This window comes from Callorhinus ursinus, unplaced genomic scaffold (genome assembly GCF_003265705.2).
Source record: "Callorhinus ursinus isolate GAN/ISIS: 27379988/994484 unplaced genomic scaffold, GSC_fseal_2.0 scaffold25, whole genome shotgun sequence".
NCBI lineage: Eukaryota > Metazoa > Chordata > Mammalia > Carnivora > Otariidae > Callorhinus > Callorhinus ursinus.
This window is the reverse complement of record NW_027397087.1, coordinates 21235281-21248549: the sequence shown is the minus strand read 5'-3', so window position 1 is coordinate 21248549 and position 13269 is coordinate 21235281. Positions and strand designations below refer to the sequence as shown.

Genomic DNA, 13269 nt, shown 5'->3' with positions numbered 1-13269 from the left:
TTCAGGGCTATCCTCCATATGGGCTGTGTGATTTCCTGTTGTGACAGGCTACAACTGGCGTGGGTGTGCTGGTGGGCAGGGATGCCTGTCTCACCCAGGACTGGAGTCACTATGGAGGGGTAGCAGTCCTGACAGAGGCTGCCCCCTGGGTATGGCATGGTGGTAGCTGCTTTGGAGGGGCACCTGCCGGGTTGGGTGGCACAGGTCTGTAGGAGCATGCCAGGGTTGGGCAAACTATGCTAGCAAGGTAGATGGAAAGTGTCAGAACTGTCATTTGCCAGTGTTGGGCTACCTGGGCTGAAGGTAGGCAAGAAAAACGATATCTACCAGCACTTCTTTTCCTGGGGAAAGTGCCTAGCCTCTCTGGTACATGCCTTAAAATTTGTCAATAAATCTCCTTCATGTCAGGTAATTTTTAAACTGCTGCCTCTTTCCTGGTTTTTGAAGCAAGTGATACTGTCTCTAGGCCTTTAAGAGCAGAGTTTAGGTTTCCTATAGGCCTCTCGGTCTTTTGGAGTTAAGCCCCACTGATTTTAAAAGCAGACATTATGGGGACTCACACTCCTGATGCAGATCCCCAGGCAGGGGGTCCCTGATGTGAAGTTGAACCCCTTACTCCACAGGGATGACCTCCACACCATCCCTCCTACTGGTGGGTCACTGCTGGACACTTTTCAAATGGCTGTTTTTCCACTGGGTCTCAAGGGTAACCAAGACTGTATATGAGACATCCAAGTGGGGAACCTCAGTTTCCTATAGCACTTGGGACACCTGGATGTCTAGTTTATTTTCCAAGCCAGATGTTCTGGGTGCTTGTTTCTCTGGTGCAGATCCCAGGGGCCAGAGTGCCTGATGTGGGGCATCAAAGCCTTGCTTTTCTGGAAGAAGTGCTAGCTGGTGAGATCCCTCCCTATTGTGTGTTGCCATGCTGCGGATGGGGTTTTTCTGTGGGACTGTGTCTCTGCCTCTTCCACCTATCTTTACCCTTTGTTGTGGACAGCAATTCATCTAGCTTTCATTTCTTTTTTGGAAAGAAATGATCCATATGTTCGTATAGTTTTGGTATGTCTGAGGGAGGAGGTGAGTTCAGAATCTTCCTATGCTGCCATCTTGGACCCAATCTCCTGGGTCCATATATTTTCTATTTGCCCTTCCAGATCTATTTTCTTCTATTCTTCACTTGCTCTATATGCAGGGAAGCTGACCTGCCTGAACTATATCAATGAGCTCACTTCTGGTTTCTGATTGGCCTTGACTGATTGGAGGGCAGAAGACTTAAGTCAGGGCATTTTATTCCCCCAGCTCTCTTCTTGCTATGACTAAAGGCTGGCTGTGCATGTCCCCTATTGGGGCCCTCTCTTAAGTTACAGCTTTGTATGGATTGCCATTACAATTACCTCTCCTTGGGCCTAAGGGGTAGCAGAAACTTCCTCCTATGACTAGCCCATGGGGTTACTACGGTTATCCCCATATTGGTTTTTCTAAACATTGCCTAAACATTTGTACATAGTCCTTTTATTAAACTGCCCTTCATTACCTAGTTTGCATATATCTATTTCCTACTATAATAAATGTATCAACTGACGATGTGGTTTTAATAAACTTCATGAACATTTGGGGGTCCACCAGACATTACAATATGTTGATATTTAAGATTTTTCATGTTTTGTACATAATTTTTAACAGTAATGTATCTCACCTGTTCATAGACTTTGAACCTTCCAAAGGATAGTAGAAAAGAGCAATTATAGTGAGAACAGTTTCCATGGTGTTTGTAAGAGTTCTGGTACAGCAATACCATGTGAACCAAGAGCATAACTGGCAAAAAAACTAAGAACAATTATAAGCAAACATATATGGAGTGGGAAATGGAAAAGCTCAGTATTATCTTCTTCTATGGAAAACAGCAAGTCTACCTACTGCAAAAATCACATCAAAACGCAAATGATATTGAAAATAGGCATGCCCAAACATTGTTTTTAAGAAGTTACATTACACACAGATCTATGATAATACCAGATATGTAGGTGTTAAAGTTAACAAGTTTATACTTTCAGGTAAATTGACTAAAATAATAAACCAGTTTTTGGAAGAACATGCACACAGAAGCATCAAGTCTACAAAGCAAACGTCTTAAAAGAAACTTGTTAGCTGGTGCAAGGATGTTAAACATGTGGTATTAGATTCCTATCTCTTCAAATACAGCCTTTAAAAAATGTTCCAAATTTTTGTGGATTTGAGGCTTTTCTTAAACTGGAAGAAACTAGTACTACTACTTTGGAGGAAGGATTTCAAAGGCATTACACTTTTTCCATTTTAGGTTGAGCCTTCATCTGTGTATGTAAGCACAAAATAAAGAGACTGATTTTATCCTTGAATCCATTAACAAGGACTCAATCGCTAAACCATTCTGTCTTTTTAATGCAAATAAACACACTACCTGCAGAAACGTATTAAGAATCTATTTAGAATAATATTAAATTTTTATTAATAAATTAACAATAAATTATATTCCAGAAATTTGTTGATAAATTGGTCACTTGGAATTTGGAACATATTTTCCAGTAGAAACAGTACTAAAAAGGTAGTAAGATTTCAAAGCTACCTTGTATAAGTTTATTTAATTTAAGAAAGAGCCAAGGAAGGTTAACCACAGTACTAAAGAATCCAATCACGCTTCAGGACATGGTTTCAATGAGAAAATCCATTCAAGATTTGAATGTGATATGAGGAATCTATTTCTCCACGGTGAAATAAGCCAGTCTGACAAAGGACAGTTTTCTACACCACATTTTCTCCCTTACAGAGTCTAACTATTTCAAACACTCTAGCTAGAGGTGAAAGAGTGCTTCATTGAAAACATACTTCTTAGGCTCAGTCTCAGGTCGCTAGAGGTAGTGAACAAAGGTTGTAGGTGATTTGTGAGGTAGGCAATGATTAGAACTATTCCTACTGAATTTTACAGAAAGTGAGGCAAAGACTCTGATGGCTTTGATGACTGCAGTGTTTCCAAAGGCTGTTCCTAGGGTTCAAAGATTTGGTGGGCATCAATGGCGTCAATCACCCAGGGTGCAATCAGAAGGAGCGATATGGCATGCACCACTTGCATTTTGCTGTTCTTCATTATGGAAGTACCTCTCTAAAGTTGTAGAAAGTATCTTCTGAAGCTGTTTGGAGAACTGATTTTTCCATGTGCTTCATGCTGTTAGGAATGAAGTGACTAGTTTTTAAAATGTTTAGGACTTACCACCCATTTTGCCATTTGCTGATTTTCTAGTTGCTTCATTATTGAGTAGAGTCTAATGTCTGCTATAGCAGACAGAAGTGCTTGGGCAAGTCTAGGAATCCAAATCTTCAATAGTTTAAAAAAAAAGAAGATATTAAAAAACACGTACCAGTTCACACAGAATTAAGAAATCAACAAACTGATCCAACTATCAACTGAAGGCCATTCTTAGTACAGAAATAGACATAATGTACTATTCTATTCTGCAAAAATACCTGCTTTTCTAAAAAAATTACATTAATTTTTCAGGGAAATGCCCGAGGTAGTTTTATCATTCTCATTCTTTCTCTCTGTAATTTATATATTACAACACTACTACTTTTAATGTAGATAGCCAACAAAACAGTTCATTGTGTGTTAAGGTTCTATTTTAGAAGCACATTTAGTGATTTTCATTAGCATAACAGTAGGTTAAATTTTTATGAAGCACTTATAGTAATGTGTGATAGGTATCACACCAAGTACTTTACATATATGTATCAGCTCATTCAGTCCTCCTAACAATCCCTGTGAGACAGGTACTGCCTTATAAGTGAGGAAACTGAGGTAAAGGGACGTTAAATAATTTTCTCAAGGCTACACAGCTACTTAGTGTGGAAACCAGAATTCAAACCTAGGTCTTCCTGATTCTAAAGCCTGTGCTCTTAACTTAGTAAGTTACATTACTTCCCCATCCTGCAATATAGATAATAAAATTAGTTACTTTTTTTTCCATAAAAGGACAAGTATTCTACAATTACAGAAACATAGTAATCAGATGACATTAAAAAGTAAATTTAAGAGCAAAACTAAAGAGTAAATGTATTATAACTTAATTACAGTTAGTAATTCTAATGCTACACAATGACATCTTTGAGAGTTTTAAAAAATGTGTCACAGCTATCATTAACAGAATAACACACTGACAGAGCACAATTTAATCTAGGTTTGTTCAAAAGATGTGTTTCTAAAAATATATTTAAGTTTGTATTTTTGTTGGATCAACCTTTATTAACTTTATAGTATAATTAGAGTGGCTCTACTTTCAGGTGTCAGTGGCTTCTAACACCTTCTAACACTTCTAACACATGTTCCTCTTCTTTGTTAGTAATCTGTAAATAAATGTTTAAGTCTTAAAGGTATGATGTACTTCATAATTTCACTTAAACTCTGCCCTGTAAAATACTGCAAAAGGCAACTATATACATACCTTCTGTTTACTCTGCATAGAGATCTATATGCTTCACTCTTACCTCTCGCGCCTGAAAGTAGTTCGTATGAGAAGTCAGTTTGGCTACAAACTTAATATAAGCCAACAGTATGAGGAAGCCACTAAAACTAAAAGAATCCTTGTGCATTGACAGAAGTATAACATTTGTAGGATTAATGGTTCCACTATATTCTGAACTAGTTACCCTAGCTTTCAATATTATGTTCAATTTGGAGACCTACATTTTAAGACAGATACTAATAAATTATAAGATGTCTAAAGGACATTATCTGATTATAATATTTAGAAATGGAGATGTTTATCCTGAACAAATAAAACTTTCTGAAGGGTTGTTTTATAGAAATCTTGAATTAAAAGAAGGTAGATTTGGGGCGCCTGGGTGGCTCAGTCGTTTAAGCGTCTGCCTTTGGCTCAGGTCATGATCCCAGGGTCTTAGGAGAGAGCCCCATGTCAGGCTCCCAGCTAAGCAGGGAGCCTCCTTCTCCCTCTCCCCGCTGCTCGTGCTCTCTCTCTGTCTCAAATAAATAAAATCTTTAAAAAAATAAAAATAAAAGAAGGTAGATTTTAGCTCAACACAAAAATAAGTGGAGATGTAAATTCCCAGTTATTAGAAGTCTCTCCAGACTTTTAAGATACCGTAATTTTCTAGGTTTATAGTAAGGACCTGAGAAGAATTAAATAATAGTTGCATATGACTCTTGGAAATAAAAAGTAGAGGGGTGGGGCAAAGAGAAGGAACATGCAAGGGGTAAACCTTGAGTATGATATTGTGTTGGCAGCTTATCATTCTCCTGTTCTTTAAGCTCCTGATCCCTCCATTAAGCTCCAGAGGTCAGATGCCCTTGCATGTCTTCTGACTATTGAAAGCCCCCACTGTGGTACCTTATTCAGCTCTCCCTTCTATATCCCTTTCTTCTAATGTGTTCTAAGCCAGTGCTGTCCAGTAGAGATATAACACGATCCATGTACGTAACTTAAAATTTTATAGTAGCCAAATTAAAAAATAAAAAAAATCCCAAACAGGTAAAATTAATTTTAGTTATTTTGTTTAACCCAATATATCTAAAATATTATTTCATCAAAATAAAAAAATTACAGAAACATTTTACATTTTTATTTTGTACTAGGTTTTTGATATCCAGTATGAATTTTATACTAATAGCACTTCTCAATGTGGACTAGCCACATTTCAAATATTCAATAGACACATGTGGCTAGAGGCTACCATATTGGTGCAATTCTAAGCCATTCCTAATTCTGTATACACACTTTATGCAGTTTAGGGAGAAGCTATGCTATCTGGTAAGAGCACCAGGCTATGAATAAGCAAATCTAGGATCTAGTTTTAGCTCTTCCTTTATTATGCTGTGACCTTGGTCTACTTATTTTACTTCTCTGACCCCTTCTGGTTTCAAAAGTATGTAATCTATGTTTAAAATAATCAATATGACAGTATGAATGACTAACTGATAGCATCTTTATGTTTCTCCACCTGGTCAAGTTCCAGATAGGACAGAGGATCTGGGGGGACAGTGGGCTGGGGCTGGGGACTACAGGAGGCTTACTTTAAATCACAAAATGGCCAGGTGCATCAGCTAAAGGTTGAGGGAAGTGGATAGGTCCTGGAGGAATAAGAAGTTTTCTATTTTAAAGACTCCTTCATTCATAATATAACCTACTTCTTGGGATATAAGATATCCTTGATGACATTATGTATATTTGCCTGTGGTTCCAGACTTTATGGTTACCCTACATAATCTAGAAGCCCTGACAGAAGGGAATTTACAGCCCCTAACTTCCACATGTGTCAATGGGAGAAACGGCTACTGCTCTAAATTCTCCTTCCCCATGATCCTTCCATGCGTCTTTCCAGGCTCCAAGAAACCCTCAGGATTTGGACCGCCTTTAGAATTCTGGGCCACTTCCCTACAGAAAATGGGGAAGGCCCAAACTTCTGTCTGAGGACAGCTTAAAGGATCTCGAGAGTGAGTTTAGAGAAACTTTGGCACCATTAGTTCTTTGGTACCTTCTTTTGGCAACTGACCCCAGAAGTTCATGATCTAGGAATTACAACCCTACTTACTATTGCTGCCTAATTACTACACACATAGCACAATGCCTGTGCGTATCATTAAATTCTTGTCAAATTAATTTTCTCTAAGATTTAATTTCAACACTAAATCCTGAATGGATTTATATGCAGTTTTCATAAGCTCATATAACATGGTCTTCTGCTCACAAGTTAAAAAAACAAGATACAACACTGCTCTCGTGTGATTCTTTCATGAAAGAAGAATACTTCTAAAGTCCAAATAATTAATATAAAATGTAGTCATTCTGAAAGTCTGAATATCTTAACAGGATTCCTTTAAGTAGGACACTTTCATGCTCAGTTTTGTGTTTCAGCACATAATGAGGGGTTACACATCACAGTATGTCTTTAAACTGTGGGCTGCCCAGACATGGTCAGAGTTTAGAAACAGTATCTTTTTAAAAACAAACTTTGTGATACCAATAATGTCACTGAATTAATATACATTAGCCTTTTAAAAAGGATGGAATAAATCGACTTTTAATAACTATTTTGATTACTTTTATTTAAACTTACCAGCAGCTGAACACTATCTTTTCCCAAAAGATGCAGAATCTTGTAAATGCTTGCAAAGATTAAGGGATAAGTGTAACCCCTCAATCTTTCTGTCCATTCCCAGGTCAAATAACCATAATTAGTAATATTAAGGACTAATGTTAAATAGCACTGAAACAAAAACTATTTGATTTCTTTGCATAAAAAATTTCTATTTTTTTGATAAAGAAGCTTAAAACCACAGCATTTTATACTGGTTATTTGAATTAAAAATGCAATTGGCCAATTAAACTCATAACTTCTTCAAGAAGGGAATGTGTTTTTTACTTCATCTATATCCTCCACAGTACTGAGCACTATGGGAATATCTGCTGGTTAAAGGTTGAGTCAAGTATATTAACATCAAAGAAAGGTAGAAGAAATATTAGTGTAAAATAATGGTATACTTTGATAAGTTAAAATTACTTAGAGAATATATGGAAAATTGATTGAAAATATATAATAGAAGCTGGCACAATTTCTAAGATGAATATACATTTCTAGTATGGACAAGAAACTACAAAGGATATTTGAAAACCATGTGATGTGCAACTTCAAGAGACTGCCAATATTCATCTGGAACAAAACTTGTCTGGACTAAAAAACAGTTACATATTCGTAATGCTATGGTAAACAAGACCAGATAAATGTTTTCACCAAGAAGATCTGAAAAACAAAACAAAACAAGTAATTGTGGCACAAAAGTCAGGCAAGTTCCACTTGCAGAACTAAAATCTGCTGCTCTGGTCGGCACCTTGCTCAGACTCTGTGAAGTAGAGAACTCTGGCCCAGCCACACTACTCTCAAAGCAGACCTGGGTTGACAGTTATACGAGGGCTGGAGCCTCACCGTTGGGAAATCACCGCTCCTTTCATTTAACCAATCTTTCTGCAATTGATTGTGTAAGGAGAATAGTAAGATAACACTGAAAAAGAGATACAGTTAACTAAGGCCTTAGGCTAATTAGGTGATATCCTGTATGGGTAGCTAATGAAAGAAATTAGCTAACAAATTACTAACTTAGGATCAACTCTTCTATATATATCAAACAGTCCTCTGCATGTTTTTAAATAGCCCTTATCGATGCTTACTCTATGCAAGGCGCTGAGTTCATTCCTTCACATGCCTCATCTCATTTAATCCTCCAAATCATGCTAAACGGTAGGTATTGGCCCCATTCACATATGAGGAAGTTGAGACGAAGAAGTTACACTGCCTTGTCCAAAGTCAAAAAGGTTGTAAATGACTAAACGGGATTCAAAACCAGGTCTATCTGCTGCCTCCATAGCCCTGCTCTTTGCCACAACTGGACAGCTTGCAAGCTGAATACAGAGGTATTTTTTTTTATGTGAATTTAGTTGTCAACATTAGAAATCCAACTTTATATTAAAATCTGTATTACAGCATTTCACAACTAAGATCTGACAACAAAGCTCAACTGGCAACAACTGGCTGGTTCTTTAATAGAAAGTGATTTATTTATTCAGACCCCTGTTTGGCCTCCTGAGTATTTGTGTTTGCATTCTAATCCATTTTGAGTCTTTTGCTATAGTTCTAGGTTCCTGCCACTCTCCTTCCTTATTCTCCAGAAACACATTTAAATATTTTTCAGACAGTTGGTACATTCAACACAACACACAGGCCCCATCTCATCTTTCAGAAGCACTTAAAGAAACACCCCGACTGAAATAAAACCCTTTTTATTTAATGCTGAAAGAAAACCCTTTTACTCTGTGGACTGGTGCAGAATAAACAGTACTCAGAGCTGGCCCCTGAACAAGTGATCTTGAATACCTAAAAGTTCAACTATATACCTGTGACACGTATGGTAATTTTCCATCGTTACTAACCTTTACCCTGGGGGATCCAACTTCTAACAACGGAAGGGTTAGGGGAAAAGAGCGCGAGAACTCGGGCCCAGCTACCTCTCCTCCTTCATTTAGCAAAACGATTCTCCCCTTTCTCGGTCTCAGGTTTCCAAAGGGAAACTCCGCATTCTTTTCATGCCGCTTACACTGTGCTCCGCACATACAAGGCGCAAAATATTTATTGAATGCATGAGAAGTCCATCTTTATATTAAATAACCCCGTCTGACAGATCAAAAGCCCACTTGTTGGGGTGATTTTGCTCCTGTCATCATCACATCGGACCAAAGAGAAGACGGGGGTGGGGGGTGGGAAAAATAAATGGGGTGGGAGTCAGACCTGGTTCAACCCCAGGAATCAGTCCCTCCGTAGCTGCGAAACCTTAGGTAACTCCCACCGCGGGAGTCCCCTTTCTAAAATGCGGATGGCTACGTCATGTCAACTCGCTTCGCACGGCCGCGGCAGAACTAACTGATGCAGAACAAAGTGCCACGCAAGCGGCAGGAACGGAGAATCCGGTCTCGAGTGCACTACGATTTCGTGGCAACCCCGCCCAGCAGATGGAGCCCTAGCTCAGGGTCCGCGGCTTCCCGCCACCGCCTGGGAGACCCCACCCGCTCACCTCCGCGGCGCTCGGTGCTCTTCCGGGGACTGAGGTACAAAGTTGACTTTCTCTTTCGCAGCTTCATCTTCTCATGGGAGCGGTTCTGGAGACCGCGGAAAAAAAGTCGGCCATCGTCGCCCCCTTGCCTCATTCTGCACCTACTTCGAGGTCTGCTGAGGATCCCCGGACACCTCAGTCCCCGCGATGAGGGAGACTGCAGTTGGAGTAACACGCGTTGCTCTTCCGCTCACTAAGTTTGGCCTCTGCAGCAGCCGTCACACGCAGGCGCGGAGGTAGCTGGGAAAAGGCAGCTTCCTCACACCGACCTCCCGAAGTTTGTGTCGCTGCGGAGTGCTGCAGGTTTGTTTGGCACGGGTAAGCTTTGTCGCGAACTCGCTTGCGCTTTTTCTTTGGCTTATCCTTCTCGTGGGATTGCTGCCCTCCTTTGGCTTCGTGGTCCCTGCGCCCTGTATTCTCTTCCGGAGACTGCTGGAAAGAGCCGCAGCTCCCCTAGGCTAGGGCAGACGAGAGGCGGGGTCAGCGACGCGGAGCGACAGACGAACGGTCGGAGGTGTTTAAGTGGTAATGATAATAGTAATGATAATTACGATTTCCTTCCTTCCCCCCTTCCCCCTTCCCCCTCCCCCTTCCCCCTCCCCCTTCCCCCTTCCCCTCTTCCCCCTTCCCCCCTTCCTCTCTCCCTCCCTCAGCAGCCGATGAACTATAGCATTCTTTGTAAGCTGTCGTTTATCTAGTTAACCGTCCAAGAGCAAACAGGCATTTCTTTCCTATATTAGTTTAAATTGCATTTTATTGATGTTAAGGACAATCCAGTTTCTAGTATCGGTTCTGCCACTAATGATTTCTGTAACCTCGGGGGCCGGTCTAGGAGACGGTGAAAGACTTGTAAGAAAATATGTAAATCCGTTACTCTGCTTTCCTCTTTCATAAACATCTATTTTCTCCAGAGACTATGGTGTTCCCAAATATAACTTTCTGAGAAATACTGGAGTCTTTACTCCTCAGTTGTTAAAAGTAGATCAGTCAAATCTTTATGTTATAAAAAATGTATGGTGATAAACATAACATAATAAAATAAAATTCAAAAAATGGATGGCAGGTTATTTACATGTGTTTGATGTGTACTTGTACCTTCTAAAGCATCAAAGGGAACTCATAAAATCTTTTAGCCTGCTTTAAAAATTGTTTTTAATTATGCATATTGCCAAAAAACATGAAATAGTAAAAAAGGGCAAATAATGAAAAGTAACAATTCTCTTTCTTCTACTTCCAGATTGGATTGGCAATCACTTTCAGCTTTTGGGGGGAGCTGTTTCTTTTAGTGGTTAGTTTTATGATGGTATGTAAAGGTATAAAGAGGATTTCTCTTCCCAGACTCTCCCCCACTTTTGCCATTTTAAGAATTATTTAAAACCATTGAGAAAATTCTATAATAGGATTTAGCTTTGTCTTACACCATCCCCTAATCCTCATTTGTCATATTCCCTGTATATTTATATTCCTATTTTAGTTAAATCAAGTGATATTTACATATTATGATGAAAATACTATTCGCTCTGGAAGAAAGTAGTGACCTGGAATCTTTTAAAAGAATGTTGTGCTAAGTTACTGCTTTGCTTTCCATTTTCTTTGTACACAGATCTGAAGATATTTCCTGGATGTGGACTGTAATTTTTCAAAAACACAGTGTGGCAAAAGCACTGTACGGCATTTGTTGAAAAATGTTTGGGAGATTGACTCTTCCACAACTGCTTTTTGCTAGCATCCTTGGAATTGCTGGAGGGATGTATATTTATCAACCAATATTTGAACAATACTACCGAGATCAGATGGAATTAAAAGAAAAGTTGAAATTGGCACAAGAATCAGAAGAGAAGAAAAGTTAATACTACATGGAGTTGAAATGTAATTGTTTAAAGTTCTATTGAAATTATACATTGACTATAAATAATCTAGTAAAAACTTCTCAAGTATATTTTAAACACAAATAATAGGTAATGATTTTAAAACAAGCACTGTCAATTTTAATGTTTAATTTTATTTGTCATTTTTAAACTAAAATGAATGTGTTAAAGAATATTTTGTTTCCCAGTTGACATTTATTTTTCTGGAAATGCAGCATATACAGGATCAAGGGATGACAAGACTCTATATATAAAATAGCTGGGAATGGTGTTTATAGTACTGGTTATAGATGAGTGAATCAAGTTAACCACCTCAGGCAGAATGCCCCTCAAGTAGCCTACAGTTAGCCGATTCAATATACTTGAGCAGTCTTTTAGCCCCAGGCAGAATGAAGGAGTAAATTGAGAATTAGGGTAGCTCAGGTCAAATTGAGGTTTTAGTTAAGCTAGATGGTATTATATAGGGTAGCAAATATGACACAGATCTGTTTGTTTGACCTAAGCAAATTTGCATTAATAATAGTGCAAAGGGTGGAACTAATTTGTTATAAAGCTATTTTTCATATAGTTACAATGTTTTTTTGAAATTTGAAATTGAAAAGTAATTTTGATAATTACTTTTTATTCTAATAATCTTAAGCTTGTATTTTCACTGAGAGCTATCAATGTAATCACATGTACAAGATGCTTTATTTAAATCAACTCATTTTTTATTATTGATTGCTTTTTCTTGAAAAGTAAATTTATTATAACTTAATCTAAGCTGTCTATGTTCAATGGAGGCCAGCATGGGTAATTTTTAAAAAAGGGAGTGAAAAAATTTACGAAAATAGTGCATGTACATTAAAAAATTCAAACAGTACGGGAATGAACAAACTGAAAGGTGAAAATTATTGTATACATTGATTTAATCAGCACCTTTAACAGTTTAGTGTAAGCTTTTGAGACTTTTTCTTCTATGCACATAAAAATATACATTAAGATTTTAGTTCATATACCAAGTGTTTACCATGTGACAGGCTTAGCTTTGCTTGAACTACACAGCTAGACTGGGGGTTGTGTTGTATGAGTCTTCTCATTGTGGGACCCAGGCTCAAGGAGAATCTCCTTTCTGGGATATGACAGAATATAGGATTGAGACAGAGAGGACACTTGGAGTTGTAAGCTTCTGCTCATTTGTGGCAAATGTCAAATCTCATATTCTGTTGGTTTAGAGCATGTCACATGGTCAAGCTCAAAAGTCAAGGGCAGGGACAGACTTTGTACAGGGTGCAGAGTCAAGTCACATGATAATAAGCAGGAATATACGATCCTGTTGTATCCAAGGAATGATAATCCTATCTAACATCAATTTAAATTGAACTGCTTTTGATCCTCCTTTTGAGAATGATGCATTGGTCAGTTTAGTATTTACATACCAAGTGGCAGAGAATGAGTTAATTTTTTTCTAATAAAAATATTGCAGCCATTTATATCAAGGTCACAATAAGATACCACTTCACAAACTTAGATGACTACAAACAAAAAGATGGAAAATAACAAGTGTCAGCAAGGATGGGGAAAAATTGAAACCCTGACAGGCTGCTGGTGGGATGTAAAATTGCAGTTGCTGTGCAACAGTTTGGCAGTTACGCAAAAAGTTAAACAGTGTTACATATGACTGAGTAATTCTACTTCTAGGTAGATACCCAAGGGAAGTAAAAACGTCCACACACAAATTTGTACATGATTGTTCAAAGCATCATTATTATA

The 13269-nt window shown here is 38.3% G+C and overlaps 2 protein-coding genes across 7 annotated transcripts in view; one reads left to right on the top strand and one right to left on the bottom strand.

The window, feature by feature from the left end:
* PIGB (phosphatidylinositol glycan anchor biosynthesis class B) overlaps positions 1 to 9743 on the bottom strand; it is a 37272-nt gene extending 27529 nt beyond the window's left edge. Inside the window, exons 1-5 of one of the 3 annotated variants that reach the window (XM_073877038.1) lie at positions 9611 to 9743; positions 7655 to 7788; positions 7105 to 7224; positions 3248 to 3352; positions 1700 to 1830 (exon numbers count right to left, since the gene is read on the bottom strand). In XM_073877038.1, the coding sequence (XP_073733139.1) occupies positions 1700 to 1830; positions 3248 to 3352; positions 7105 to 7224; positions 7655 to 7788; positions 9611 to 9743 (623 nt within the window). Of the gene's footprint in view, positions 1 to 1699; positions 1831 to 3247; positions 3353 to 7104; positions 7225 to 7654; positions 7789 to 8972; positions 9294 to 9327; positions 9566 to 9610 lie in introns of those variants that run through there. The other 2 variants (XM_073877039.1, XM_073877040.1) reach the window with 2 other exon arrangements.
* An 85-nt stretch (positions 9744 to 9828) lies between these two features.
* On the top strand, positions 9829 to 12274 carry PIGBOS1 (PIGB opposite strand 1). 4 transcript variants are annotated; one of them, XM_025884543.2, is made up of 3 exons: positions 9829 to 9967; positions 10887 to 10952; positions 11253 to 12274. In XM_025884543.2, exon 3 carries the CDS (start codon positions 11335 to 11337, stop codon positions 11497 to 11499), a length of 165 nt encoding a protein of 54 aa, XP_025740328.1. In that variant the 5' UTR covers positions 9829 to 9967; positions 10887 to 10952; positions 11253 to 11334; the 3' UTR covers positions 11500 to 12274. The 4 variants fall into 4 exon arrangements, with proteins under 4 accessions (XP_025740328.1, XP_073733143.1, XP_073733142.1 ...); XM_025884542.2 differs by lacking the exon at positions 9829 to 9967 and adding an exon at positions 10030 to 10174; XM_073877042.1 differs by lacking the exon at positions 10887 to 10952 and having other exon boundaries at positions 9829 to 9952.
* The last annotated feature ends 995 nt before the right edge of the window (positions 12275 to 13269 follow it).

What these genes read in the sequence shown, in the direction of transcription:
- PIGBOS1 (XM_073877042.1), top strand. Translation starts at nt 11,335, where the DNA reads ATGTTTGGGAGATTGACTCTTCCACAACTGCTTTTTGCTAGCATCCTT.